Raw genomic sequence first — 27,928 nt, 5'->3', positions numbered from 1 at the left:
ATGTAATACAAAAAAAATAATCAAAAATAACTGTATAATTACAATAAATATTATTTGTTATTATGTCGCATATTGAATGACCTTCTTGATTAATATAATTTATATTTTTAACTAATTTCCCTTTTAAAAAAAAACAAAACAATATATAAACAACTTTATAATAGCATTATTAATGATATACAACATTATTGTGGGATGGCGCTATATAGGATAGGAATGTCCCCAGTGGGAAAAAATTATTAATTTCTACTGTGTCCACAACCAATTACCCCAAAAAATCTCTAAATGTTGACTTGTTGAATAGGACTGTAGGTCAAAGGTCATTATCTAATACCGTTTCAGACAATCATTGTATGCAATCAGTAGGATATGTAACATTTAATAGTACCTGTAATATAAGATCGTGTGTGAACGGTCACCAAATGGTATCACAATTTTGTTATGTAACCAGCTTTACTTTATCTCAACCACTCAACAATCAATGCTGATTACATAACTCCTGTTCACATTGCAATGATTGTCTAAATCAAGTATTACAGTGATCTCAACCATCTACTGGGTTTATAAGATGATGAAATACTAACACTATCATAGAAGAGGGCTTAATAGGTGTCTTAATTACTTTCATCAAAATAACTTGCTAACTACAAACCATGGCATGTGGGTGTGCTCGTTTGATTCAACATCCACTTTGGCCACTCAATCACAGCTGGTAATTGAAGCAGGGGGAGGATGATTGATTAATATTATATCTATGATCTGCATTTTAATTAACGGCTTCAATGTCTTTTTGCACTTGTGAGAAATCAAGTTCCTCCCCTGTGATTCGTCGATAGGTGTTCTTGATGTCCTCGCATGTTGTCTCAAAATGAGTGGTAGCATCGTAGGATTTAGTAATGAAGACCTATATCACAACAATTAAAAACAAACACTTTAAAAGTAGAAGTAATGGAGCTGTAGCTTGGTGGTTAACGTGCTTGCCTTCCAATCCCAAGGTCTGGGGTTCAATCCTGACTTAGTGCCAGGGTTCACATTCGACTTAGTTTATAAGCACAATAAATTATAAAATTGTTTATTCATCTTATAATTGGCGAGTATTTGCTTGCTGTTGGATGCGTATGAAATAAACATTTTTAATAACTTTTACATGCAATATGTTAGTGGTGAACTTTACTAGCAACTATGAGGTTTTAGGTTCGAGTCTTACTTGAACATTTGTTTACAACATGTTCTCAAAAACTGTTGTTGCATGCAATAACCTAACTTTGGAAAAACTTTATAAGTGGAGGTCGTGAGTTCAAGCCTTGTAACTTGTTACTTTCTGCGCAGAGTGTTCACAATGTACTATGGAAAGTTAGCAGTATGTTAGAGTAAAAGTAGGTTAAAACATCTGACAAATTATCTCTTATAGCTACAGTAATTCGCAGCAGTAATTCTTAAGAGCTCAAAATACTTTATGTTGCTTTTGTAAGACTTAGTAAAAGCCAATTTTTTATTATAGTTCATGAACCTAAATTATGGAATAACTTAAAAGAAAATCTAAAAAAATGTGAAAATGCAAAAATATTCAGAAATCAAATTATTTGGAAAATTATCATTCATAAATGTATTATTATGCCACTTATTTGTATACATTTTTATTTTGTTTTATATTTTGATCCTAATTAATGATATCTTTATTTGTTTATATTGTTTACATTGTTTAAGTTTTCATTAATTGAATAAATGTGAAATGAAATTGAATTTAATTGAATTATCGCTGCAGAGTAAATAATAATCATATGATCTTAAAAATGTAAAAAAACCCACCTTGGACTTTTCTCCATCATCAGTTGGTTCATATAAATCATCAATAGACAAAAACTTCTCTAGTACAGTTCCTAAGAGATCCAAGCCTGGCTTAATCTCTGCCTCGGGATTTTCGGTTTCAACGGTTGTGGATACAATAGCAATATAGAAACCCTTGGCCGCTACATTATGAGCACTTGAAACGCAGCACACGTAAATATCTGTAAACAAATTTGTAAAATGTCTAAACATAACCACAAAGCTCTGTCTATAAATATCAAACTTTATTTGACAACAAAATGTGATGAGCCCATATATGGACATGATGATGTCATATCACCACCATATTTCGGCACATCACACTATTTTTGTCAAACTAGTTTGATAGTGTAAATAGAGCTAAAGACAAAGGTTTTTAAATGAAATTGTTTACAAAGGGCTCTGAAACTGCTTGATGAGATTAAAAGACACTTTACAGATATTTGGAAGTGGCAATATTCTTATGATATTTCAATCAGCCATTTCTCATAGAATCCCCGCCGTATCCCAAGTATGAAGATTCTACATATGCTACTATTGAACTATGGAAATGTTAGGTGAGGTTATTAAATCGCAAGGCCGTAGTGATTAGTCTATTTTACCTGATTTTCTTCCTACTTGATTCTGTGGTATGATGAGCTGGCAAGCAGTCGAGTCCTTGGTGTTTGGAATTGGTTCTTTCAGCAAACAGATGCAGCGGACGACCTTTCCAACTTTCTTGACCTTATCCGTAAAGTACGATGGGTCAGCTACAACGCATTTTGTTTTGGCCGTCTCTCCTTCCGATTTCACTCCAATGACCGTGCCATCTTGGTCGTATTCTATGTTCTCTATTGGTTTGTTTAGCATATAAGTTCCACCATAAATAGCGGAAAGTCTGAAAAACAAATACGTGGAAAATTATCCATTTACTAACAATTTTCTAATGTTTCAAATTTCATATCATTTATTTACATACTCTGACATACAGATAATAGCATACAGAGGCAATAACAAAATGATATGAGGTCAGAGGTTGAAGTTAAAAAAAAAATATCTTGTGACGGACGAGCCTTTAAAAAAAGGTTTATCAAAGAACATAGCTTTTGATTCTTACCTTGCAAAACCTTGAGGTAGCTCCCCTAGACCATACAGAGGATAAAGGTAGGGAGACTTGCCATACCGGGTTAGTGACTCACTGTATAACTTGATTCTCTTTAGCGTTTCTGGTAGTGGCTTGCTTAGATAGCTACAAAGAAAAAAAAATGATAATAATTGTAGCAAACGTCATAAATGATGTAATGAAATTGTTTATGGCATTAACGTTTTTAGATTACTAAAAAATAAAATTAAATTATGGCATCAACTCCTCTTTTAGACAGTTAGAAATAAAAGTGATAATAATTTACATCAGCATTGTCAACTGTTCATATAAATTTGTTTTTTCTATTGGTACAGTTGACAGTGAATCTAATGTCAAACTCCCTATCGACACGGCTGACCACTATCTAGTTCAGTATGCAATATAAAGCAATAGTAATGAATGAATTATATGCAGTCAACTCTGCCAATAGCCAACACGCCAAATATTGACTCTGGGCATGATTGATATCATCCATCCATGCCTGTAGAATACTATAAAAGAAATCAGTGATGCATATGGTGACTCTATTCAACTTACTCGTCATCACGATACAACGCTATAGCATGTCCAGTGAAGTCCATGGTGTTTTTATCCAGACCGAATGCACTGTAACACTGTTCCATCGTACTAGCCGTGGTCAGATTCTTGGGTAATGATTTTTTTTCTGCATCATCACCCTCTTCAAAATTGTAAGCAAAATTCAGGAAATTTTTAAATCGTCTTTTCTCCAATAAACCCATCAAACCTGAGAAAAAACAGTATCGACAATTAAATGAATGATGAAAACACTCAAAAACTGAGTGAAGTACTTGGAAAAATATTGCCACAGAGGGCGCATGATATTTCAGTTCATCTTTTTTTTTATTTTTGAAGTTATTAATAAACCGATTTTCTTGAATTGAGGAATGTTCTGTAGGTATACCTATTTACACTAAAATATTCAGAATGATAACTTGAAAATTGTAGGCGCTATCATGCTAATGAACAAAGCAAGTACTATACTTGGAAAAATTCTATTTTGCCAAGTAATGACATGGATTAAAAAGCTGCTTTGTTTGTAATTTTAAAGGTGAGAGTGATGCTTCATTATTGTCATTGCCTCATCCTTCAGATGAGACCTAAAAGTCTTGGTCCAGTGTACAATACATACAATACATGATGAACTTTGTAGGCACTGCTCTGTGGATAATTATTAAATACGTTGAATACAAATAGCTGACTTACTTGATGTCAGAGCCTCTTTTTCGTCAGCTGGCACCTTGTGTATTTTGCCTCCTTTGTACACATAGCTTCCTTCAACTGACTTGAATTCTAGATACCTGGTTACACCGGACATTATCAGAATTTGCACCAATTCACCTAAGACAATTAAGAATTGTTTTATTACAAGCAATTCATATAGAATTGTTTAAAGTGTACTTTTGATAAAAATGAATGTGTAATGTAAACAAAGTATTCACTGAATAAGGGGTCATAGTGTTAAAACATGTACTGCCACTTGTTCCTGTTTGCGGACTAGTCAATTATGGTCCAGGAACTTTTAATTTTTATATCTAAGCCCTCTGAAGAGCATGGGCTATTGTTGGTTTATCGAGGTAAGCTAGGCACAAAATAGACTGTTCCAAAGAGGTTAAATTGTATTTATTTTTATACATCGAAAATAATATAATGTAATAATGTAATAAGTGAATGTTTTAAGGTTTTTTATTCATGTATTTTTTTAACTTTATGGTTCGATATTTAATTTTAATAAGATGTTTCTATTTTTATAGCAATTTTAACAAATTTTTAGTCATTTGTAATGCAATTTTTATTTGAATTGCCCCGTGTGGGATGATTAAAGAATTTTGAATTGAATTGAATTCAATTCAGTCCTTGACTGTCGTTTTGTAATTATTTTTATATACCAAATAAATAAATACAAATATTTTCAATGCACTGGTTACAACCCACAAATTGTATGCTTTGCGCTAATAGAAAATAATTTTTAATTTGTGTTATTTCTTACCACTTGCCATTAGGAACTTTGGAATAATATCTACGTTCCAATCTCTTGGTCGGCCATATGTTTCCATCTTGGATGGCGCTTCCTTTCCGAAATGTGTAAACAACTAAATTCAATAAGGATAAATTTAAAAGATTTTAATTTCAATAGACATAATAAAGTGTTTGTAGTTATGATCTATGTGATTGCAAATTGCAACTATTGACATTTTAAAGTGAAGAGAAAAATGTTGGAAATTAGCAGTACCAATAATTGTGTATTATCATTTATTTGCTCACCTGATCAAGTGGCGTAATGGATGCACTACTTCCTCCATAATAGCTATTTCTGTCAACATGCAATACCTTCTTGCCCTTCACAGACAACAGTCCACTTAGAATGCATTCCTGAAACAAAATGTTTAAATAAACTTATAATCTAGGCCTAGGAATGTAATAGTTGCTTCCAGAAACTATACAGTTTGGACTCTGCATCGTTAATTATCATATTAATATAACTTACTACACTATTCACTATGCCAAAGCCTAGATAGCACGCATGGAAATAATGCACGTACTACTGAACTGATTACTAGGCTTACTACTAGCTATTTAGGCATATAAAAACGTAGCCCATCAGTATAAAATTACAGCCTTTTTTGTTGTTGTTGGCCTACCAGTACCACCACCACTAACTGAACTGGGATTCAGAGAAGTCATATCATCACCACAAAAAATAAACACACACAGTCCATCATTTGTCGTATTTGATTGGGAACTTTCGTTGTCAACGTAAAGATTCGTTGAGTACTTTTTGTATTCGAATTGTAAATTTGTGCTCAACAGAAAGTCATTCGAATAGAAAACGTTGACAATGAAAGCTTTTTCGTTAAGAACAATCTCAACGCTCAAAATACTCCGTTAAGTACTCAACGGAAAAACTACCCAACGGTACACTCGAATACGACAATTGTGATGCCATTAAAACTTAATAATTAACGTGCGAGAAGATCTTATAGGGCAGGATAACCGTATGTATGCGTAGGTGGTGGGAGGAACATACCTCCACCGGCCACCTCCGCCGCCGGCCGGTGGAGGTAGGGTGTGTTGGTACGTCAGGATTCACACAGAACGAGTGGGCCTGACTTTCTTTTCAGAATTGTTCGATAATAACTATTAAATTACATTATAATCATCCATATAATTACCTTGAGACCTGTACCAAGAACAATAACATCATATTCTTCATCCATTTTGTGATTTTATAAGAAAAACTGATTAAAATTTATCGATAATAATGTTATTTTTTATATGCACCGCAGGCTTTTCCCAGGTCTGAACCAAGATGGCCGTGTTTTTAGGACAAAGGACCATCCCTTTTGTTCTTGCGCAAATAAAAATAGTTCCGTGTTTAATATCGAAAGAATAATACAAAATCATATCAATAAATCAATATCTATACATAGACAAATACAAAATCATTTTATTTAAAATACAAAAGTTAAAAAATATAAATTAATTGCACAAAATGATAGAAATGTATCAATTTAGGCGCAATTATATTTACTGACAATAAAAAGTAAATATCTGGAATATTCCATTATTTCATGAGGTAATTCATGCTAATATCTATATACCGCCCTCTGCAATCAGAAAACTTTTTTTTATCAGGACTAGAAAATTGAAGTTTCAATAAAATCATTACTAGTCTTTATTTATATTATATTTTGTTTGAATCAAATGAATATTGTATAAATCTTAGAAATTAATTGTTTTCCTAATTAGCGATGTGTTTCGGCTTAAGCTGCCCTGCACAACATTTCCCATCTCTTGTCGAAAGTATATTATTGTATATTGTACTTTATTGATATTTTACTGATCAAATAAATAAACGAAACATAACGAATGAATACTTAAAATGTACAGATATTTTTTTTTTGGAAATGTTGAGAACATTTTACCCTCTAAGTGGCTTAGTGTTTCAGTATATAACTTGGTACCACGTGATGTTGATGTTGAAACTAATATAGGCCTATGTAAAAACCTTCACGTCGTTCAATCACGGTTTTTTTTTTATCAGTTCAACAATTCTTAATTAAAATAATTGGTAATTATATTTGAACCACTCGGCTTTTCTTATCTTACGAAGTTTAAAATATCTTTACAGGCAGATATAAATAGAAAAATACACCTTAAAAAATAAATATATATAAATATAGTATTGAAGTACTTAAAATCACGAGTGAAAGTTATATCAACGGTCCATAGCATTGTTCTATATCTGTAGTATGTACGATGTAATCTCCATCTGCCATGGATACTGGTCTCCACCATTATACAGGTGTGGAAGATCTGTAATGGGTCTCCATTGTCTCCATTAAAATGCGAAATTTCCGTAACGATTAGTTTTTTGTAACAACCATTCCAATATGGAAACCTTTTACAGCCTCGTATCCACACTTAACTCGCCTTGTACTAGAATAAAAAACAAACAAAAAATCAGCATTTTACAATCGCAACACTACTAGACTGTTATATCCATTTTTTCAGAGTCAAAGTGTAAATAGTTATCTTCCTTTCAAATATTTTTGTGTTTATTTTATTGAGGTCTTCTTACCACCGTCTTCAGTAGCAGATCTATAAGCAGGAGCAGGGAATGTGGGACAGAATGGCAGATATGAGAAAAAGCTTCTGCTTCGGATGAATTTCATGCCAATTGGCATGTCATACGTCTTCACGGACTCGTCATCATCATCCACACTACTGGAGTCAATCTCTTTTGATAGAGTACGACGCCATTTTGTTAGCCCACGCTCTTCGTCGGTTCCTGTCCGTACAATAAAAAAAAAACTGTGTAATGTAATTCAAATTTAACAAACGTTTATTTCAAATAATACAGAGCATAAAAATAATGACCAATGCATTTATATTTGGTTATTTACAGAATTTTGTCTGATATGAAAATGTGTTTACCTGGAATTGTGTTGTCCAACAGAAATCCTATGAAACCGCCAACAAACATACTCGTACTTAGTAAGACCGTTATAATCTGGTCCAATTCATCAACACCTAATAATGATAAAACAAAAAAATAACTTAGTAGCTTTGTGGCAGCGCTTTAAGAATAGGATAGACATGCCTTTTTGGCTTGGAACTCCTTTGATATCTCATATGGGAGCTTCAAAGTGCTGGAGATCAAAAGGAGCGGTGTAAATGCTCTGTTGTTCTTTTTAAAAACGTTTTGAACTTGCTTGTTGCTTTTGGTGACTTACAGTAAAACGATTACGCTTTACTATTTTAAAAATATGTATTTATCAGACTTGCAGATCTTTCTTTTAATAATAATGGTAAAATAAAAATATAAAATATATAAAATTTACCTGTTTGAATAATTCCTGGATTATCAGCAAACCACCATGGAAGGGCAAGGCCCATCAACAAAGAGAATCCAATAATGAAGATATTCCTTGAAGAGTTCATGTTGGCGAACTGAAGATTCGACAAACCAACGCCGGTTACCATTCCTGAAATTGAAACAAATGACGTCATATTGTGCAGACGATACCCATTGCTGACGTCACAGTATTCAATTTTCATTATTGTTATTTTATTAGTATTTTATAAAACCTTACCAAACATTACACAAAATACGCCACCGATGATCGGATCCGGCAAGGCCACAAAAAGGGCTCCAAACTTTCCAAATACTCCAAGTAACATCATGATAATTCCCGCCACTTGTACAACCAGACGACTTCCAACCTGCGCAAAATATGTTTTGTTTGTTATTGTACTATCAGAAAATATGTTTCAGCAAGTACCAATTTAAATTTCCATATGTTTAGATTAGATTAGATTAATTATGAAATATCTTAGGTCTGAACCAAATTGGCTTTACCTTAGTAATTCCAATAGCTCCAATATTCTCACTGTATGACGTTGTTCCGTTGCCAGTACCCCACAAACCAGCCAGTATACACCCGATACCTTCAATTCCAATTCCACGGTTTATTGCATGATCCGGTGGAGGGGGCGCGCCAGAAAGTCGAGCGCATGCATAGTAATCACCGACAGACTCGACCATGGATGCTAAAACTCCAGACAGCATACCAAAGACACCGGCTACCGTAACCACGGGTGCACCCCACTGACCTAGAAAAGAATAATATCAGGCTATTGTACACAAATATAGAGAGAACATAAAAAGGAAGGAAATGTCTTTCTTTGTCTGAACTGTATTGTACAAATTACCTCATAGTATATTTAACATGCACTGTATGATACAATACAACTTTAAATCCATAACTTTAGTTAAAGGTAGATAATTACAATGGTCTAAAAACGTACTAAGTACAGTACTTGTCACGGGTAAACTCAATATGATACACCAGACCATGGCCATAATTTCAATACAGGTTTGCATAATAATAGCAGTTAAAATTTCTCTCTTTTTAATATTGTTTTATTCATTAAAACCAATCTGTTTATTTATAATAATTATAAAAGCAACTGAACAAAAGGATACAAATATTTTTACTAGTAATTTTAAGATTCTCCACATTTTCGATTGAAGAAAACACGTTTTACCAACCTGGGTACGGGAAACGAAACCAAGGTGCCTGATTTAAAACCTCAGTGTTCACATCCGTTCGTGCTCCGTACCCATAAGAAGTCGAGTTAGTAGGAAAGACGTCAGTTGCAGTAAAAATGGCGGAGAAAATCCACGCTATGACAATAGCTAATATAATCTGTGAAGGGAAGAAGACAGTATATAGTCTGTAAGCATTACATCACATGACAATTCTCTAATAAAATTTCAAGTCTATTCATGTAAAATAATAATAAAATTACTTACAGGGAATAACTTGAAAAATGGGTACTTAGTCACATGACAGCCATCAGAGGAATTGTAGCCAATAGTGGGAACATTCATGTTCTTTAAATATTGCGAGAACAGCAGAACGAGGAAAATCGTACTATAAGAAACAATGATTATATAGTTATTATAATGTATGTTGTGTTGTCATTGCTAACTTTATCATATTAGTTTCATCCTTGTAGTTCTCCATACTTTAATTCACACTTCTGACATTTCCACTTAACACCATTAACTTACACTATCAATACCAAGTTATAAAAAGAGTATAGTATATCTTTGTCACTTTTTATACGCTTCAAAATGTCACGAATATTTTGAACTTTTCTGTTTCATTATAATCATTTATAATCTTATCTTTATGTAGTAAATGTGGAATAGGCCTACTTACAAAACAGACATTCCCCAGTGTACGCCAGCTCGCGAAGCTGCAGCTCCGTATAAAGAAAGCCCTACGAGACCGATCGTCGGTGCTATAGCCAATGGTCCGATGTATTTCAGTACAAATCCCATTATTCCACTAAATCCAATTACGACTTGAAAAATGGAGGCGACTATTATAGCTCCTTGTATCTAAGACAAAAGGTAGAAAAATGAATCATTAATAAACTAAATGTTTAGACACTCAATATTATTTGCTACCAGTTTTGTTACATTTTCAGCGATGAAAAAACTGTAGAGTTACCTACCTCACGCATGCGTACTTGCCAAACTTCCGTAGCCTCATCTAGTTGAGCTTCGGTTGCATTTGCTTATAACATGAAAATGTAACAAAGAAAATTCAGTCAAATATTCACAAAATGTTGTAATAAAGAGAAAGAATTATATAAACAATTTGAAATCCAAACATTATCTCAACTGGGCTTATACCGAAATTATTACAAATACAGTGGGACTATAATTGAATTGAAACTCACGTGGTGGTGGAGCAGGGCAGTCCCCTTGAAGACTCAATATGGCGAATGTTGGTGTTAGAAATGCAAATGTACCTCCTTGTACTATTGGCAACCTGCCAAAAAAATATATGAATGTACATTTTTTTTTAAATACAGGACTATGATGGCATTGTTCTCTCTAAAATAGAGAATAGAGTACGATCTTTTTTTTCTTTTACTTTGAGAACCATTTATCTTGTGACATTGAAAACACTGTATTATTGGTCTCTGAAGCTCTGTTTACACTATCAAACTTTATGTTACGAAAAAATGTGCCCATATGGACATGATGATGTCATATCACTACCATATTTGGGCATATCACACTTTTTGTTATCAAACTATTTTGATAGTGTAGACAGAGCTTTACATACCTGACGCCAAATGTTGTTTGCAGAATCGTGACAAGACCAGACACAAAAAAGATGGTACCAATGATCTCACTTGTAGCTACCAAGTCGTCGCCGATGCAAAGGGCTGGTGCCAAAATTAATGGAATTGATACACAACTTCCAAACATGGTCATAAAATGCTGAAAAAGAACAATATTATAATCCTTATTTTCTCCCAAAATCTACCCAAAATACAACTAATTTCAGGCCTTAGTTCGTTCACCTAATAACAAAAAACATTTACCTGTAATCCTAAGAGAACAGTTGTGTACCAAGGTGGAACATCATTTATCTTATATGTGACGTCATCACTATCAGTAGATATTAGGTCTTCATTGGATTTTCCATATTTGGAGTTGCCCAATACTGTACCATTCTTGGTTGGGTAAGCCTAGAAAAAAAAAATTGATTTCCTTTGTTGTTTTTTAAATACCACATTAAACACTAACTCCAAAATGACGTAGGCCCAATTGGCCTATAATAGTATTATGAAGAACGTAACCTAAAAGTAAAATTCAGGTTTTGAGAGAACGTGAGTAGTTTGACCAATAATTTTTTAAACAAAAAAGTAAATCACTGGAACTGGTCGTAATTAAATTAAACCCACAAATATGTTGAATGAAAAAAAAAAGATAAAAACCCACAATGGAAATATTATATGGTTATTTTATTATGAAAATTAATGAATAATTAGATTACAGTGACATTGTAAATAATCGTAAATAATATTCCGGAATAATTTTATATAAATCGATAAAACGTATCAACAAGGCGTCCCTAAGAAACCATAGAGATATTATATAGAGTATTATAGTTCACTATAATATCTCTATGAAGAAACGTAAACAATTAAGGCGCGAAAAATATCACACATCTCTAATTAACGACACGCGCTTGATTTTACTTTCGGAACAAATTGAACTTGAACTGTGCGGTTTGGGATGAGCGCATCCGGTGTAACACCCGGTCTTACAATTTACGGTTAGGCCGCGCCGGAAAGAATGATTTTACTCTTCCCGTGAATATAACTTTAATTGGTCGTTGGCGGATGTGTGGGCTGTTTAATTTTGTGTTAATTTATTATAATAAATTTTAAATTGATTATATTATTTTCATTTAAGAGTATCAAATCGATAGTATACGATTGTAAAAACAGTCACGTTTCGAAGTTGCAGAAAGCCACGCATCGGCGCGGACTTAACTTTCATACACCTAATGGCCCTCAGTTATATAACGTCATTTGTGTTGATTGCCAAGATGACGTCATTGCGAATAAGGTATATGGGTTAAGTTCACGGAACAATAGGGTGTTAATACTGTACTGAGCATGGCTTATGAAAACATATTTTCTTTTGATTGATCACAGTAGATTTATTCTAAAAAACTGCGAAATGCATTACAATCCATCAAAAAAAAGTGACAGTAATATAATAATTATTATATCATTGCATGTATTCATTAATAATATCAACAACTGTTTTAGAAAATATGATTTTAAAAAACTAATCAGCATGTCCACGCTTATTTCGTTCTTAAAACTATCCATTTCGAAAATGACATGCGAAATAAGGAACATTCAAATGTTTAAGTTCAGCACTTCATTTCAGCTTCTAAAGCTTGGTTCCCACTAGCGACGCAACGTAACGCAACCTACGCAACGTAAGCAAATGCCTTTCCAATAATTGTATTTTCCCCCGCCTGCGTGAAATAAAACCCGCGATGTTTGCACTGTTGTGTCGTGCGTCGGTTCCACTTGTGATTACAGTACGCAATACAGCAAATACGTCACTGCGTTGCGTCACTCTAGTGGGAACCACGCTTTAGTTTAATGATATGGCCACCCAATATAGAAATACGGTAATATTCTAATAACGTAGGCCTACTTTATTTATTTTTAGTAATGACAATATGGTTGCATTCCAAATGGCAAAACTGTTGTTAAGCTACTTGGATTAGTTACGGTAAACATTTCTCGCTAATCATTTCTCGCTAATTGGTCACTGGCCTTCAAGTATGGAATTAGTCCAAGGTGTTATAATAGTATTTCATTCATATTTCATATGAAAACAAATGTTATTTAATTTCCTGTTGTTGGTACAGTATCAAAAATTAATTTGATTTACGACTTAATGTTTGAGGATTTAAAATGTTTGTTTAGGGAACAAGACATTTCGTATTTACTATATATACTTTCTAATACTATTGTGACGGGTTTTAATTGTTAATGTTGAAGCCTGTTGTACCAATTGAAACCCAACCATTAAAATCGGAGTAGGCCAAAAATAATTAGGACACTATGCAATATAAACTTCATTAATTAATAAGTATATACATAATAATGGTAATAAGTCTTATATAGCGCCTAATACAATGTTTTTAAGCTATTACACACAAAAATGATCCATAAAATATCCTAAAATAGCCAAAAAAAAGCAGAGGAACTATTTACACCGCTCCACATTCTCCAGCACTTTGAAGCTCCCATATGATAGCTTGCCGGAACAGAGAAACGCGATACCACGTGGGTTTGAAATGTTGTGAGAAAATACAAATTAAGAGTTGTAGTGGCTTTAATAATAATAATAATAATAAGCCGGACGTTGTAATTTCTTAGAATTCGTCAATGACGCTCCCCATGGTCAAGAGTACTATGAGGTGTAGGTTGTGTTGAGTGTTGTTGATTCAAGTAATTGTATGGATTATACCTGATAGCAATGGAATACAATTCACGTAACAAAGGCTGTTCATAAGAATGTTGTTATATCATGAAATGTGCTGAGATTATGAAGGGTTTTTTCTCTCCATTATTTAAATGTAAATGAACGAAAATGACGTCATTGTGTTAATTGCTAAAATGACGTCAATAAGGTATAATACAATGGGATGATAATACTATCTATAAGCATGGCTTAAAAACTAATTACTTCGAATTGCCATGTTGTTTGAATTAAATACAGGTACATTTATTCCAAAAACTGCGTAGGCATACGTACTTTTTAAAACAAGCCCATTTGTAACGCAATGTATCCACGTAACATGGCTCTTTTAAGCTTGGTTCCCACTAGAGCGTAACGCAAGGATGTAAACGCAACGCAAGCGTTTTAACCAATGACAAGCGAAGTTATAGACAGTTAGCAATCACAAACGAATAAGCCATCGCTTGTGATTGGTCAATTCACTTGCGTTGCGTTACGTCCTTGCGTTGCGTCGCTAGTGGGAACCACGTTTAAGGTATTTGTGCCAGTATGTACTTTTATTATATCAATAACTGTAAACAGATGTTGGTATACACACACACTTATACTTGGTATAGTATATACAATATTACATGTATACTATATAGTTATATATATATTTATGGAAGGTGATGGCAATATCATTATCTAAATACACAATATACGATAATTAAATTCTATGAATGTTGTTAGGCCTATATTTTTACTAACCTCAACATCAACCGCGGCAGCGCCGTTCTTTTCAGTGGTGTTCAACGCTTCAGAGGCTCCGTCAGTGATCATCCTGTTTGCTTGGCGTGGTCTATCCGTAAAGTGACTTAATAATGAATGGACAGTATTAATGAAACCGACACGGTATAGTAATTAATAAGACGGATTTTGTGAGGTGCAGGCGGCGCTGTTTATTGTCCGACACAGTTACTAATACAATATACAACAACCAATTAATATGTTAAAAATTGTACAGAAATATATTTTATTCGATATAAACAAAAAATGTACGAATATATACAAATTTCATTATGTTTATGTAAGTATTATACACGTTTATTTATTACATTAGCAAACTATTTTTTATAACAATTTTATTTTTTTATATTAAAACATATAGGCCTATACAATTAATATATCTATTAATAAACTATTAATTCAGTTTAGTATAGATTGAAATCTTGATTTCATGCGTACGGCATGATAGACTTAAGCTTGGTTCCCACTAGAGAGACGCAATGCAAGCGAGTTGACCAATGACAAGCGACAGCTCGAATAATCCATTGCTTGCGATTAGTCAAATCACTTACGTACTTACGTTGCACTATACGTACTTATGTTGCACTATACGTACTTGCTTTGCGTCGCTAGTGACAACCAAGCATTATATGAAACACATAGGCCTATTAATACTATTCAAGCATGTAGATAATACTACAGTTAAAGAAAAGGCACATAATGCGTCTGATTCTACGAATTCTACTACATTGTTAGTAAAATGAGTTTATCAATTCAATGTAATGTACACTAAAGCGTGGTTCCCACTAGCGACGCAACGCAAGGACGTAACGCAACGAAAGTAAAATTGACCAATCACAAGCGATGGCTTATTCGCTTGTGATTGCTAACTGTCTATAACTTCGCTTGTCATTGGTTAAAACGCTTGCGTTACGTTCTAGTGGGAACCAAGCTTAAGTAATTATTAATATTTTAAAAAGTATATATAGCATTGTGTTAATCACCCCATAAGATTTCCCATTACATTATTTACATATCTAGTCAGCTGCTAAATAAAGGCAAGTCAACTCCTATTATCCTATTGTCATATTTGTACATTCTTCTGTAGGAAGTGCATTATAGACGTACACTTTATTCAACATACGTCACATTGTACATAGTACAGACAAGCGCGTATCTCTAGTCTTTTTACGCGGCGAGAACATTAATCCGAATAAACAATTTAGTTATGTCCAGGCTTACAGGACGTGACGTATTGATCAGTCTCCTCGGATTTTAAAGATGGGCAGGGTATAAGAAATAACTTATCCCATTTTATTATGTTTTTTTCTGATACAACTTAACAAGCTTACCGTACGGCACTAGTGTGCCTGCACCGAATAAGAGAGAGAATCGTGTCTTTGACAAGATCTTGCAGTGCAGTATGATGAAACAATGACTACATCTGGGTGTCCAGACCAGGATTGTCCTCACCATACACTAAAATAAATACGTTAAATAAGAAATGTTTTATCACTTTCTTCATGATCTTTAGCCCATGTCAATATATTCTTATAAAGCTCTGTCTACACTATCAAACTATAGTTTGACAAAAAAAGTGTGATGTGTCCAAACATGGTAGTGATATGGTCAAATTATGGTAGTGATAATTATGACATCATCATGTCCATATATGGGCACAACATTTTGTCACATAGTTTGATAGTGTAGACAAGGCTTTAAAATGATAGATTCGCTCTGTACTTACCTTCTTCATCTGTTGATGACTTACATCCGGGTGCTGGGAAAGTAGGACAGAACGGCAAATAAGAGAAGAATTCCTTGCTCCGGATGTACTTCATACCAAACGGAATGTCGTACGTTTTTGCTGGGTCTTCCATTTCTGATTCGTCTGCAGTTGATAGAAGGCGCCGCCATGTTAATATTCCACGTTCCTCGTCGGTTCCTGTACAAGTGCAAAGTGACAAGAATTAAAGAAATAGTAATCAATATATCGATCTTTCAAATCGTCTAAACAAATTGAAAAATGTAAAAATGTAATGACTGTAAAAATGAATCATCAGGTACTGAATAGATACTTCAACTTGAATAAAAAAAAATATATATATTAACTCTCTTGTAAATATGTCATCAAAGATAATTTCTTTATATATTATAATAGCACTAAGCCAAAATGTGTTCCTCTCTCCTGTTAAGTCCTAAGTCCGATACTAGCGCTGAGCTAGGGCTCCTTTCTCTCCATTAGTCTATATCATTAGAACGGCAAATTTGTACGAAAAATGTGTTTTTTTAGACCAATTTCAATGCAACTGCCGAATGCTGCATTCGGTAATTCTTCAGGTGACTCTTTAAAAAACTTACCTGGAATAGTGTTGTCCAATACGAATCCAATTAACCCTCCAACAAACATACTGGTACTCAGCAATACGGTTATGATCTGGTCAATTTCTTCGACTCCTATCAATGTAAAAGAACCCCGAAGTTATCAAAAAAAGTACATTGGTCGTCGATAATTGTTAATAATAAGACAACGAGTGATAATGATGAAGGTATGTTTCGTTTTGCGGAACCGAAGACGGGCGCGTCATGTTGAAATGAAGGGCGCGCCGTCTTCCGTTTTACGGAACGGAAGACGGCGCGAAATGTTTAATTAATGGCGCCGTCTTCCGTTCCGCGAAACAGAGCAGGTATGAATGCCCCTTAAGCCAATTCAAAATTGTCTGTTGCTATGGATAGATAATAATTCGAGAAATAGTCAACATGGTGGGTTGGAAATGGGAAAATTCGGCATTTCACAAAACAATGAGTACAAAACTAAAAAAGCACTGGTTTACCTGTATCGATAATCCCTGGATTGGCACCGAACCACCAGGGAAGAGCTAGGCCCATCAGTAATGAAAAGCCTATGATAAAGATGTTTCTGGACGAGTTCATATTAGCAAACTGAAGATTTGATAGGCCTACGCCAGTTACCATGCCTAAAGAAAAGAATATGTTTTCATTATCCGACAAGTTTCGGAACACAACAAAACAGAGCAAAGTATCAGATCACAACAAGACATAGCAAAATATCAGATCACAACAAGATAGAGCGAATATATTAAGAATTATTTGTTTTCTGTATTGTTATTTACTTAAATCAATCAATTTTATTTTTTGTGAGATCGGATGGCCTTACCAAACATTACGCAAAACACTCCTCCGATAATTGGATCCGGTAAAGTTACAAAAACTGCACCAAACTTGCCAAACAGACCAAGCACAATCATAAGGATTCCCGCCACTTGTACGACCAGACGACTGGCAACCTGAAGAAAACCATAACATAATCGCTGTACAAATAGGCCTACAATACGCGATAGATTCAAAGACTGACCACATGTCATCGTAATGCGCATGCGCAATTTCCTTTATTAATTAAAAGAGCTTTCACACACTAGAGCCGCCAGATTATGTTGGAAAGAATGTTTACCCACCTTAGTAATTCCAATTGCCCCAATATTCTCACTGTATGAAGTTGTTCCGTTGCCAGTACCCCACAAACCAGCCAGTATACACCCGATGCCTTCAATTCCAATTCCACGGTTTATTGCATGATCCGGTGGAGGGGGCGCGCCAGAAAGTCGAGCGCATGCATAGTAATCACCGACAGACTCGACCATGGATGCTAAAACTCCAGATAGCATACCAAAGACACCGGCTACCGTAACGATAGGCGTACCCCATTGAACTGTGGAAGTGATTATTGATTTGATAAAGTTAGTTGTGTAAGCCATACAATGTTTTAAATTTTGCGCCTAAGTACTTGTTTAGTAAAGCTTGGTCTCGGCCCCACTATGACGCAACGCAAGGACGTACATGTAACGCAGGCAACTTGACCAATCACAAGTGAAGGACTTTTTACTTACACGGGTATGGAAACCGAAACCAAGGTGCCTGCTTCAAAACATCAGTGTTAATATCAGTCCGCGCTCCGTAACCGTATTCAGTAGAATTTGTTGGAAAGACGTCGGTAGCAGTAAAAATGGCGGAGAAAATCCATGATATGACTATAGCTAATATAACCTGAAAGAAATAATAAAACGCTTTCTAAAGTTTTGTGCCTTACTTTTAGTAGTGTATAAAAGATGAATGGAAAGATTATTAATTGAGTGTCTTCTTATGCATGTTAAACATATAAAAAACGTAAAAACACTTAAAAACAAGTCGTAGTTCGAATACATGAAGATTGCTCTGTCTACACTATCAACGTAAAGTTTATGTGACAAAACATGTGATATGTTCATATATGAACATGATTATATCAATCACTACCATATTTGGGCATATCACTACTAGTTTGATCGTGTAGACAGAGGTTTTTAGACGATGTAATTTATGAATTAAAGAAATGTTTCTACTTACTGGAAATAATTTGAACATTGGAAACTTAACCGTGTGGCAGCCTTCGTTGGAATTATAAATGCCTATGGGCACGTTGATGTTTTTCAAGTACTGCGAGAACATTATAACAAGCCCAAGTGTCCTAAAAATATTTTAAAATATAATAAAACGAGCTCAAAATGTTGCTGAAACATACACAAGATAATGAATGTATTCGATTCAAGACCATTGTTAGACAGCATTTTCAGTGAGACACATTTAGCTTTAACAAGTTGCTGTGTTTTCGTTCGAAGAATTTCAATTGTAGGCCTATCAGAACGTTACAAAATAACAAAATTATGTACCATCACAATACACTACAAATATTATTGTGTAGAAGTATAAAAACAAAAAGCTGTTCTCATACATACAGAACTGATATTCCCCAGTGTACGCCAGCTCGTGAAGCTGCAGCTCCGTATAAAGAAAGCCCTACGAGACCGATCGTCGGTGCTATAGCCAATGGCCCGATGTATTTCAAAATAAATCCCATAATTCCACTGAATCCTATAATGACTTGAAAAATTGAGGCAACCACAATCGCACCCTGAACCTGTAGAAAGACAAGAAAAATACATGTACTTTATTTTTTATTCGTGTGCTGTTTAAAAAAATGTGATGTGCCCATATATGGACACGATGATGTCATATCAGTACCATATTTGGGCATATCACTACCATATTTGGGCATATTCCACATTATTTTATTTATTTTATTTTTATTTCTTATTTATTCGACTTCTCACTAACTCAGTTAGTGAAGGATCTGGACCAACAGGTGGTAAACACCTCTAAAACGGCCCAGTCCCAATTTGCACAGTGGCTGTGTGTGACAGTGGCTGTGTTTGTGTGGACTAGTACACCGGGGTAAACACCTACTCGTCTCGAAAGATGTACTAGGTTCTTTAAAGTGCGCATGAGCTATGTGTACACTGGACCTACGGTTTATAGTCCTTATCCGAGAAGACTCGTTCTACCACCAGAACCATGGAGCGAGTGAGCCTCGAACCCTTGCCGATGTTATGGCTACTTAATTACGGTTTCACTGTCTTAACCGCTCGGCCACTAACTCATTAAAAAGTAGCTTGATAGTAAACAGAGCTTAACATAGGATTAGGAACATCAAAAGCATACCGTACACGCTAGGCCTATTATTATATTATTTTTTTGTATTGAATGTTATGGTCTTGCTAAAAATGATGTTCTCTGTAAAAGTATCCTTGCTCTGTAGCCTATATAGTATGTTTGTAGATAGAAAAAACTGTTTTCTCCATTTTAATTTCGTTAATTTAAACTTTATAGATTCCGATTTTTACCTCACGAATTCGTGATTGCCATACTTCGGTAGCCTCATCCAACTCGTCTTGTGTAGCATCATCTAAAAACGAAATAATAATTATAGTTATTGTGTAAACAATATAAAAAAAACATAAATAGGAGCCTAGGCTACAACTTAATTATGACCTGGTTTCCCAACGACATATCGCTGGTGCTTTATTTACACATACAGGCATGTAGACTCCATTCTTGAACTAAGTATACTAACATGTATACTAGTTTACTTCGTAAACAAACATAGTACCTACCTGGTAAAGGTGCGGGACAATCTCCTTTGATACTTAATATAGCGAACGTTGGCGTGAGAAAAGTGAAAGTACCCCCTTGTATAATAGGAAGCCTGTAAAACAGAATTTAGATACTAATAAAAAGAAATGTTTGAAAGTTATTTAATTGAGAAAAACAAAAATCTGTTGTCGGTCATATCTTTTGGTATACTCTCTTACGTAGTCGAATTAATCATACTATTTTCGATGGTAGTTGTCATAGGGGGTAGTTGTCCGGATGATAGTTGTCCGGATGATAGTTGCCCGGGTGTTGGTTTTCTTGGTGGTAGGTGTCGCGGTGGTAGTTGTTTCGAATACGATTAAGGCCTATACTTCTTTGACTTTGGTTATTTTGAAAGTGCGTAGACCTAATAATATTCATGAAGCATAATACTATTCAATAGTTGAGTTAAGCCCAATTGTGCCTTTATACAATAGAAATATCTATCTTTTATTCATTTTTCAGTGTAGAGCCAAAATAGAAGTAAGCAGTTTACTTTACCTAACCCCAAAAGTCGTCTGCAAAAGTGTAACCATGCCAGACACAAAGAAGATTGTTCCGACGAGTTCACTTAACGCAACCTGGTCGTTACCGATACAAATCGCTGGCGCCAAAATCAAAGGGATCGACACGCACGCTCCGATCATCGTCAAAAAATGCTGTTAAAGGTTAAAACATACAATTAGTTAATGGTATTGACGTCATCGACGTCACTAAGAAGTTTCCAAATATGGCGCACTTCTTGCAAAAGTTATATTTAGATTAAAATTAGGGTTGGCTATGTAAGAAATTCCATGGCCGGTTCTATGGTATTCACACATGACCCATGTGAAATATCAACTTTGTTATCGTTGGGGAACGTTGTACAGTATCTTCAAACCAAATATTTAAATTCATGTCATACACCCAACTACCTGTAGGCCTAACCATGGTTGTATAACATGGCGGATAATGACCCATGTGAAATATCAACGTTGTTATCGTTGGTAAACAGTACAGTATATCTTATCTTTTAAGGCTTGCATGGCAAAATCAAATGTTGATATAAAGTTCTCACTCCTGAGGACGATCAAAGCATATTGATCGAAACATCGAGAAAACTCAACAGCTCTTTTCAGAACTAATATACGTGGTGTACCGCAAACGTTATATCAACATAGTTAGCTTCAAACTAAATATTTCAGTTCATGTCATACACCCACTAGTCTGGGTTCCAGACGGAGTTTTGTCTTAATATTAGTAAAAGGATAAATATTTTGGCACATATGGCGTTTCATACGTATTCTACTTGAGCTTCATGAATACTTGTATTTTTCAGACAAAAAATCGAAATAAAAACAAATAAATAAAAAAAACCACAATAAATACAGACTTGGGGCAAGTCTGTACACCCACCTGCAATCCTAATATTATGGTCGTATGCCATGGCGGAACATCGTTGATCCCATACTGGATTGCGTCATCATCTTTACCAATAAGAGATTCAACGGACTTGCTGGAAATCGCTGATTTTGATGATGATCCGAATGGTTTTTGTAGCTGTGGGAAAGCCTATAACAGATTAACATTTGTATATATGAATGAAAGGTGGAAGGATGAAGTAAAAGTGATGATTTTTAAAGTATTGACGACAGAAGAGGCATTTGATATTGTGAAGTGACATGAATGGAATCACGTGACAGAATAGACATTTGAAAATGACATTGTAATGGCATTGTAATTAATGTAGGCTTAAATAGTCGTGGCTAATGTAAAAATATAATGAATTTGTTTGAATGTTTGCATGGTGAAATCAAATATTGATATAAAGTTTGCGGTATATTAGTTCTGAAAAGAACTGTTGAGTTCCTCGACGTTTCGATCAATATACTTTGAATATTTTTTGATCGTCCTCCAGAGTTCTTTTTGGTACTAAATATACGTGGTGTACCGTACCCTTTATATCAACATAGTAGCAACATACGCAGTACGGTATGTTTGATGACACGAAAATGTAGATGGTACACGAGATAAAAGGATTTCTCCGCATCTTTAAGCACGATTGGCCTTATACAAGTTTTTGGTGGTAAACTCGATTACGATAATTAAATCAGGGAAGAATTTTACTCTTCTTTGAAGGATTAACGTTGTTTTATCAACTGACAGTTTATCCCTGTATAATTATTCTAATATCTGACCGATTTACTTTTCTATTCGGCGGCAGTAAAACGTAGTAATCCAAAACAATTAATTTCAAATGCAGACAAATAGCTTAAGGACCTGTTTTGATAACATTTTAACTTGAAATTCTATCTGCAGAACAATCACTTCTGACTGAATAGACTTGCATCAGACGATACCATGTGTAATGCATACGGCATTGTATGCATTGTTATTATACATACTAGGTTTTTCATAGGTATTCACGCATGAGACTGGTACTTGGGCCTAATGCTTTATCATGTTGTAGACCCTATATACGCTTCAGGCTTTTAATTATAAACTAAAATAGCCCCGTACTTTTGAAAATGGAATTCTTTGTGGGTAGGCCTGCACAATTGAACCATGCCTGATGCTCGCCTCGTAAAAAATACACCTTAGTATTACTGTACAGTATTATGCTTTAAAGAGAGTTAAAGTAATTATATAGCCCCATTTCATTATTATGTCTGACAAACGGTTTGTCTTCTAATAGCAGACTACATTAACTTCTGTCACGGAAACAGTATTTTTTAACGAAAATAAAATATCAAAACTAAACTTAAAATAAACATCAAACAAATATTATTTTGTAATATAAGGCCCTAAATCATCCAAAATATAGTACTGAATGAATGTTTATAATTATTTAAAAAAAATTAAGAATGATAAGGAGATCAGTAATTATGAATTTACGACAACTACTCCGAAACACTATTCCGAAGGTGAAACAGGTTATCACAGAAGAATAAATAAAATACATGTTTACTTTGTTTGGTCAACAGGCTAGCTTATTAATTTAGGTTTATAGACTACACGTGAGCAACATGTGAAGTTTTCGCCCCACAAATTCTACGTTTTGATAGTCTTATCATGACGATAGAAGATAATAACACCTATCTCTGCGAATTTCACGTTTATTTTGGTGTCGAAGTAAGTCTACAATAAAAGAGCAATAACCAAACTTTACCCATAGAAGTTCTTCCTAAAGCATGGTTCCCACTAGGATGAAATGTCATAAGGACGAAACGCAATGACGTAAGCGCAACGCAAGCGAATTGACTAATGGATTATTTGAACTTTCGCTTGTGATTGGTCCAATCGCTTGGGTTGCGGCTTACATAATTGCGTTTCGTCCTAGCGGGAAGCAAGCTTTAATTAAATTCGGCTACGATGCCAAATTAGGGAATTGGAGAAAACGGCTGATCAAATATGACAGCTTTTTTTTTTCTCTTTTGTGGCGCAAACACCACTTTTATTCACATTCATATTATCTCATATTACATAAAATCAGTACAGTACAGTATTATTTAACTTGTAAATGTCGTTACAGTTCATAAGTAACATTTTTACATATATGAATTCTGTATTACTCCTTTTTTCATTAATTTTCTTATATTTTGTTATACACTTGACAGGATCATCATTATTTTTATTTTATTTTATTTCATACTCATCCAACAGCGAGTAACCCGCCAATTACAGGATGGATAAACTATTTAATAATTTCACAAGACAAACATATACACAAGATGCTCTACATAAACAAAGACTTATTATTAAGTCTTTGGGAGTGGAGTTGTAAATTGTCATCTATCATCTATCCCGTTTTAAAATAGTTCACACATTTTCATTTGTTTGTTTTTATTTTACAACCCGGATTATACAATATTATATACATGATAAAAAAAAACAATAATAGCTCAGTACCACCAGTAACCCGTATCACTGTAATTCTTTTTCTGTTAATCGTATCAAATTAGAAATTATATTATCATAATCGTATTTCTTAAAGCTACCCATTTTTCTATACTTGTTTCTTTATTGTTATATGTTTCACATTCAATGTTATATAACATATTGCTTTTAAATGAATTCCATAAAGATTTACCCACTGGCTTATTTAGTGCAGATAACATTTTTATTCTATAAATAGTAAATGCTGCAAAAGTGTAAATATAATCTATTAGCTTATCTCCCGTTCCTAGTATTAATTGTTTAAATGATATATTATTGTGATTTAAACTTACAAAGATACTAAGCATTTTCATCTAATATTTCTGAATAAATATACAACTAAAAAACAAATGATTTTCATTTTCAATTTCTCCACATTTGTCACACGTTTGTGTTTCCTTAACTTTCCACTGATACAGCCGTTTGTTGGTAGGCAGTATTCTATGTAACATCTTATAATTGAATTGTGCTAGTTTCTTATCTTTCATTTTACATACTTTCCGTAACCAAGAAGTTTTCCAATCAATGTTGTTATCATTGAAGTACTCTTCCCATTTTAGTTGTGACATTGGAATAATGAAATATTCTTTCACAAACCATGAGTATATTAGTTTGGTAGTATTAATCTCATACTTGGTCCCAACTAATTCATCATTATCATCACAATTGAAAATATCTACCTCCTTAATAATACGTTTCCATTGAATTGGTATTGCCTTAATAATGCACAAATACTCATTTAACCAGTTTGTTTTACATTGTAGTTTCACCAGTATTTCGTTTGATGTTAAAAAAGCGTTCTTATTAACAATGTCTTTAATACTGATAATGCCACTGTATATCCAATGCTTGTAGAAAAGCGATTTTTTTTTTAGTTTAATGTAGTGGTTTCCCCACAGTTGCTCATTCATTATATCGTTATAAGTTTCAGGTTTTTTTTTAGAGATTCTGTTATAATTTATGTTGGCTTTTATCATATTTTGTAAAACAGTGGAATTTATCAGAATTAACATCAATAATGTTATAACATGACATATTAAGTAAACCATTAACATCACATATTTTTTTAATATAATACATTGGAATATTTTTCCATTTAGCACCATCATCATTCATAATTCTTTTTAACCAGCCACACATGAGTGCGTTAATATGAAGAGTAAAATCAGGCATTTTAATACCTCCCATCTCAACTTCACCAATTAGAGTTTTTCTTTTTATCTTTTCCCTTTTATTGTTCCAAATAAAATTATATATTAGATTTGTAACTTGTGTATATACATATTTTGGAACATCAGTGATATTTGCAGCATATGTTAATTTAGATAGTGCAAGACTTTTCAGGATTATTATTCTACCAAAAATTGAGAGATTTCTAGCATTCCATTGTTTTAAAGTCTTTTCTAGCTCTATTAATTTAACATCCCAGTTTTTTCTGGTACATTCTTCTGTATTATACCCTACATATATGCCTAAAATTTTGATCGGGTGTTTTATCCAATTTAATTCTAAAGGTCTATCTATTCTGTTCTTCCATTTACCAATCCAAAAAGCATTTTTTTTTTTTTTAGTGTCATTCCAGATACTTCGCAAAAACGTTCAATTACACTGACTGCTGACTTAATACTTTTGTCATTACCAACATACAAAACAGTATCATCTGCTAATTGGCTTATTCTAGCTTCTATGTTATTTTCATTATTTGGAAGTTTAATACCCTTATAGTCATCTTTGTTTCTTATTCTAGATGCCATTACTTCAACCACTAAAATGAATAACAGAGCAGATAGAGGACAACCTTGTCTAATACCTCTTTCCATTTTAAAATTGTTCGAAACCCAACCATTGTTAACTGTGACACATTCAACGTTATTGTATAATACTTTTACCCAGTTACAAAAGAACATTCCAAAGTTAAACTTTTCTAGAACATTGAACATAAAATCTCTACTAATAGAGTCAAAAGCCTTCTTAAAATCTACGGTAATTATTGCCCCTTCGATATCATTACACTCTGTATAATAAAGCAGGTCTTCTATTAACCGAATGTTTTCACCAGCGAAACGGCCTTTTATATAACCTTTTTGGTCTGAACTTACTATTGATTTAATAACCATTTTAAGTCTGTTACTTAATACATGTGCAAGAATTTTGTAATCGGTGTTTAAGAGGGTAATGGGGCGCCAATTATTCAAATTTTCTCTTTCTCCATCCTTGAACAAAAGCGTGATTACACCTCGTTTTTGCGAAAAGGATAATTCTTGAGAATTATAACTTTCATTTAACGCATCGCAAATTAAATGTTTAATATTGTTAATAATTAACAAGGAATTAATTAATTAATTGTAATATGTTTAACACTTAGACCATCCGATTCAGGTGTTTTATTTTTTTCCATGACAGCTGGTAAAAGCAATATGTCATATATTTTTTATTTTTATAGAAATAAATAATGAGTAAAATCAGGCATTTTATTAAAGTATGATAACCACAGAGGGAATTATAATTCATCAATGTTATAACTTATGCACGGTTGTAGGTATATCTGTAAGAAGAATTTACACAACTAAAAGATTTGCCATTGACGTTGCATGGCTGAGTAATTTCATACTTGCCATCACATAATGGTTATTCTTTTTGTACCGAAAGACTGGCATTCTTCATTTAACGAATGAATAAAGGAGAACAAAAAGTACCGCACAGTTCAATCCGCATACAATACAATACACGCATATACATAATCTAGCTGGACTCTGATCGCTTCACGTATAGTATAATAAATATATATAAACATTAAAACCAGAACATGTGAATGAAATGAAACAGGTAGAATTTGAAATAGAATCCGAGTGTAATAAGGTGATATATCGGATAGGCAAATGTCAATGAATAAATGAATGTCGTGCTATGTGGATATGCCATGTGCGTCTACTGGTAGTACAATACGGACATCCCTTCTAAAGCTCAAACATTTAGTAACTACCGGACCTCTAGACACTGTTTTGTTATGTACACTGTTACTTCAAGACAAATACTGATTAATAACAATATAGATTGGTCAACCTTGGTTCATTATGTACCTAACCTCAACAAATACACTAGCAAACCTTACAAACTTTAAAGTTCTTAGCCTGTATGGTTTGGTAATTTGTACAAGTCTTACCTCCACTTCCACAATAGAGTCAGGCCCATCGTGGACAGAGTTTTCACCTGTCTTGTTGTTCATTTTAACTCCGGTTCAGGCTCGTCAAGGAATGAAGGCTAGGTTGATAACAAAACACACCGTATTTTGGGTTTATTCACAATACAATCAACAACAACAGGTATTGTTTAACCGTTCAGTAACATAGAGGGCGGGCTGTAACGTATCTATTTAGCTGTCGGTC

General features: G+C 34.0%; 3 protein-coding genes across 3 annotated transcripts; all 3 read right to left on the bottom strand.

Annotated features, from left to right (window-relative positions):
- Positions 1-129: 129 nt before the first annotated feature.
- On the bottom strand, positions 130-6,269 carry LOC140058686 (rab GDP dissociation inhibitor beta-like). Its single transcript, XM_072104387.1, has 9 exons — positions 6,142-6,269; positions 5,234-5,341; positions 4,959-5,061; positions 4,175-4,309; positions 3,488-3,695; positions 2,924-3,055; positions 2,430-2,704; positions 1,810-2,009; positions 130-904 (listed from the first exon to the last, which is right to left on the bottom strand). The coding sequence occupies exons 1-9, from the start codon at positions 6,184-6,186 to the stop codon at positions 767-769; spliced, it is 1,344 nt and encodes a 447-aa protein (XP_071960488.1). The 5' UTR covers positions 6,187-6,269; the 3' UTR covers positions 130-766.
- A 219-nt stretch (positions 6,270-6,488) lies between these two features.
- Positions 6,489-14,674, bottom strand: LOC140058537 (solute carrier family 23 member 2-like). The gene is made up of 14 exons (XM_072104193.1): positions 14,583-14,674; positions 11,381-11,527; positions 11,119-11,276; positions 10,727-10,818; positions 10,499-10,560; positions 10,201-10,382; positions 9,789-9,909; positions 9,525-9,681; positions 8,832-9,085; positions 8,566-8,695; positions 8,314-8,457; positions 7,907-8,002; positions 7,551-7,760; positions 6,489-7,408 (listed from the first exon to the last, which is right to left on the bottom strand). The coding sequence occupies exons 1-14, from the start codon at positions 14,652-14,654 to the stop codon at positions 7,374-7,376; spliced, it is 1,860 nt and encodes a 619-aa protein (XP_071960294.1). The 5' UTR covers positions 14,655-14,674; the 3' UTR covers positions 6,489-7,373.
- Positions 14,675-14,839: 165 nt separating this feature from the next.
- LOC140058463 (solute carrier family 23 member 2-like) lies at positions 14,840-27,779 on the bottom strand. The gene is made up of 14 exons (XM_072104084.1): positions 27,706-27,779; positions 22,023-22,178; positions 21,129-21,286; positions 20,609-20,700; positions 20,339-20,400; positions 19,394-19,575; positions 19,005-19,125; positions 18,509-18,665; positions 18,077-18,330; positions 17,779-17,908; positions 17,435-17,578; positions 16,962-17,057; positions 16,348-16,545; positions 14,840-16,079 (listed from the first exon to the last, which is right to left on the bottom strand). The coding sequence occupies exons 1-14, from the start codon at positions 27,766-27,768 to the stop codon at positions 16,039-16,041; spliced, it is 1,854 nt and encodes a 617-aa protein (XP_071960185.1). The 5' UTR covers positions 27,769-27,779; the 3' UTR covers positions 14,840-16,038.
- Positions 27,780-27,928: the final 149 nt, after the last annotated feature.

Source organism: Antedon mediterranea, chromosome 9 (assembly GCF_964355755.1).
Source record: "Antedon mediterranea chromosome 9, ecAntMedi1.1, whole genome shotgun sequence".
NCBI classification, from domain to species: domain Eukaryota; kingdom Metazoa; phylum Echinodermata; class Crinoidea; order Comatulida; family Antedonidae; genus Antedon; species Antedon mediterranea.
This window is presented reverse-complemented; position numbering and strand designations above follow the sequence as displayed.

Coding starts and splice junctions, on each gene's coding strand:
- LOC140058463 (XM_072104084.1), bottom strand. CDS start 27,768: ATGAACAACAAGACAGGTGAAAACTCTGTCCACGATGGGCCTGACTCT. Junction 18,666..19,004: donor CAATGTTCAAATTATTTCCA/GTAAGTAGAAAC, acceptor TATTTCTTTCAG/GTTATATTAGCTATAGTCAT. Junction 17,579..17,778: donor AGTGTTTTGCGTAATGTTTG/GTAAGGCCATCC, acceptor TCTTTTCTTTAG/GCATGGTAACTGGCGTAGGC.
- LOC140058686 (XM_072104387.1), bottom strand. CDS start 6,186: ATGGATGAAGAATATGATGTTATTGTTCTTGGTACAGGTCTCAAG. Junction 5,062..5,233: donor CCATTACGCCACTTGATCAG/GTGAGCAAATAA, acceptor TATTGAATTTAG/TTGTTTACACATTTCGGAAA. Junction 905..1,809: donor ATGATGGAGAAAAGTCCAAG/GTGGGTTTTTTT, acceptor GTTGTGATATAG/GTCTTCATTACTAAATCCTA.
- LOC140058537 (XM_072104193.1), bottom strand. CDS start 14,654: ATGATCACTGACGGAGCCTCTGAAGCGTTGAACACCACTGAAAAGAAC. Junction 9,910..10,200: donor CACTGGGGAATGTCTGTTTT/GTAAGTAGGCCT, acceptor TGTTTCTTATAG/TACGATTTTCCTCGTTCTGC. Junction 9,086..9,524: donor GTTTCGTTTCCCGTACCCAG/GTTGGTAAAACG, acceptor ATTCTTTTCTAG/GTCAGTGGGGTGCACCCGTG.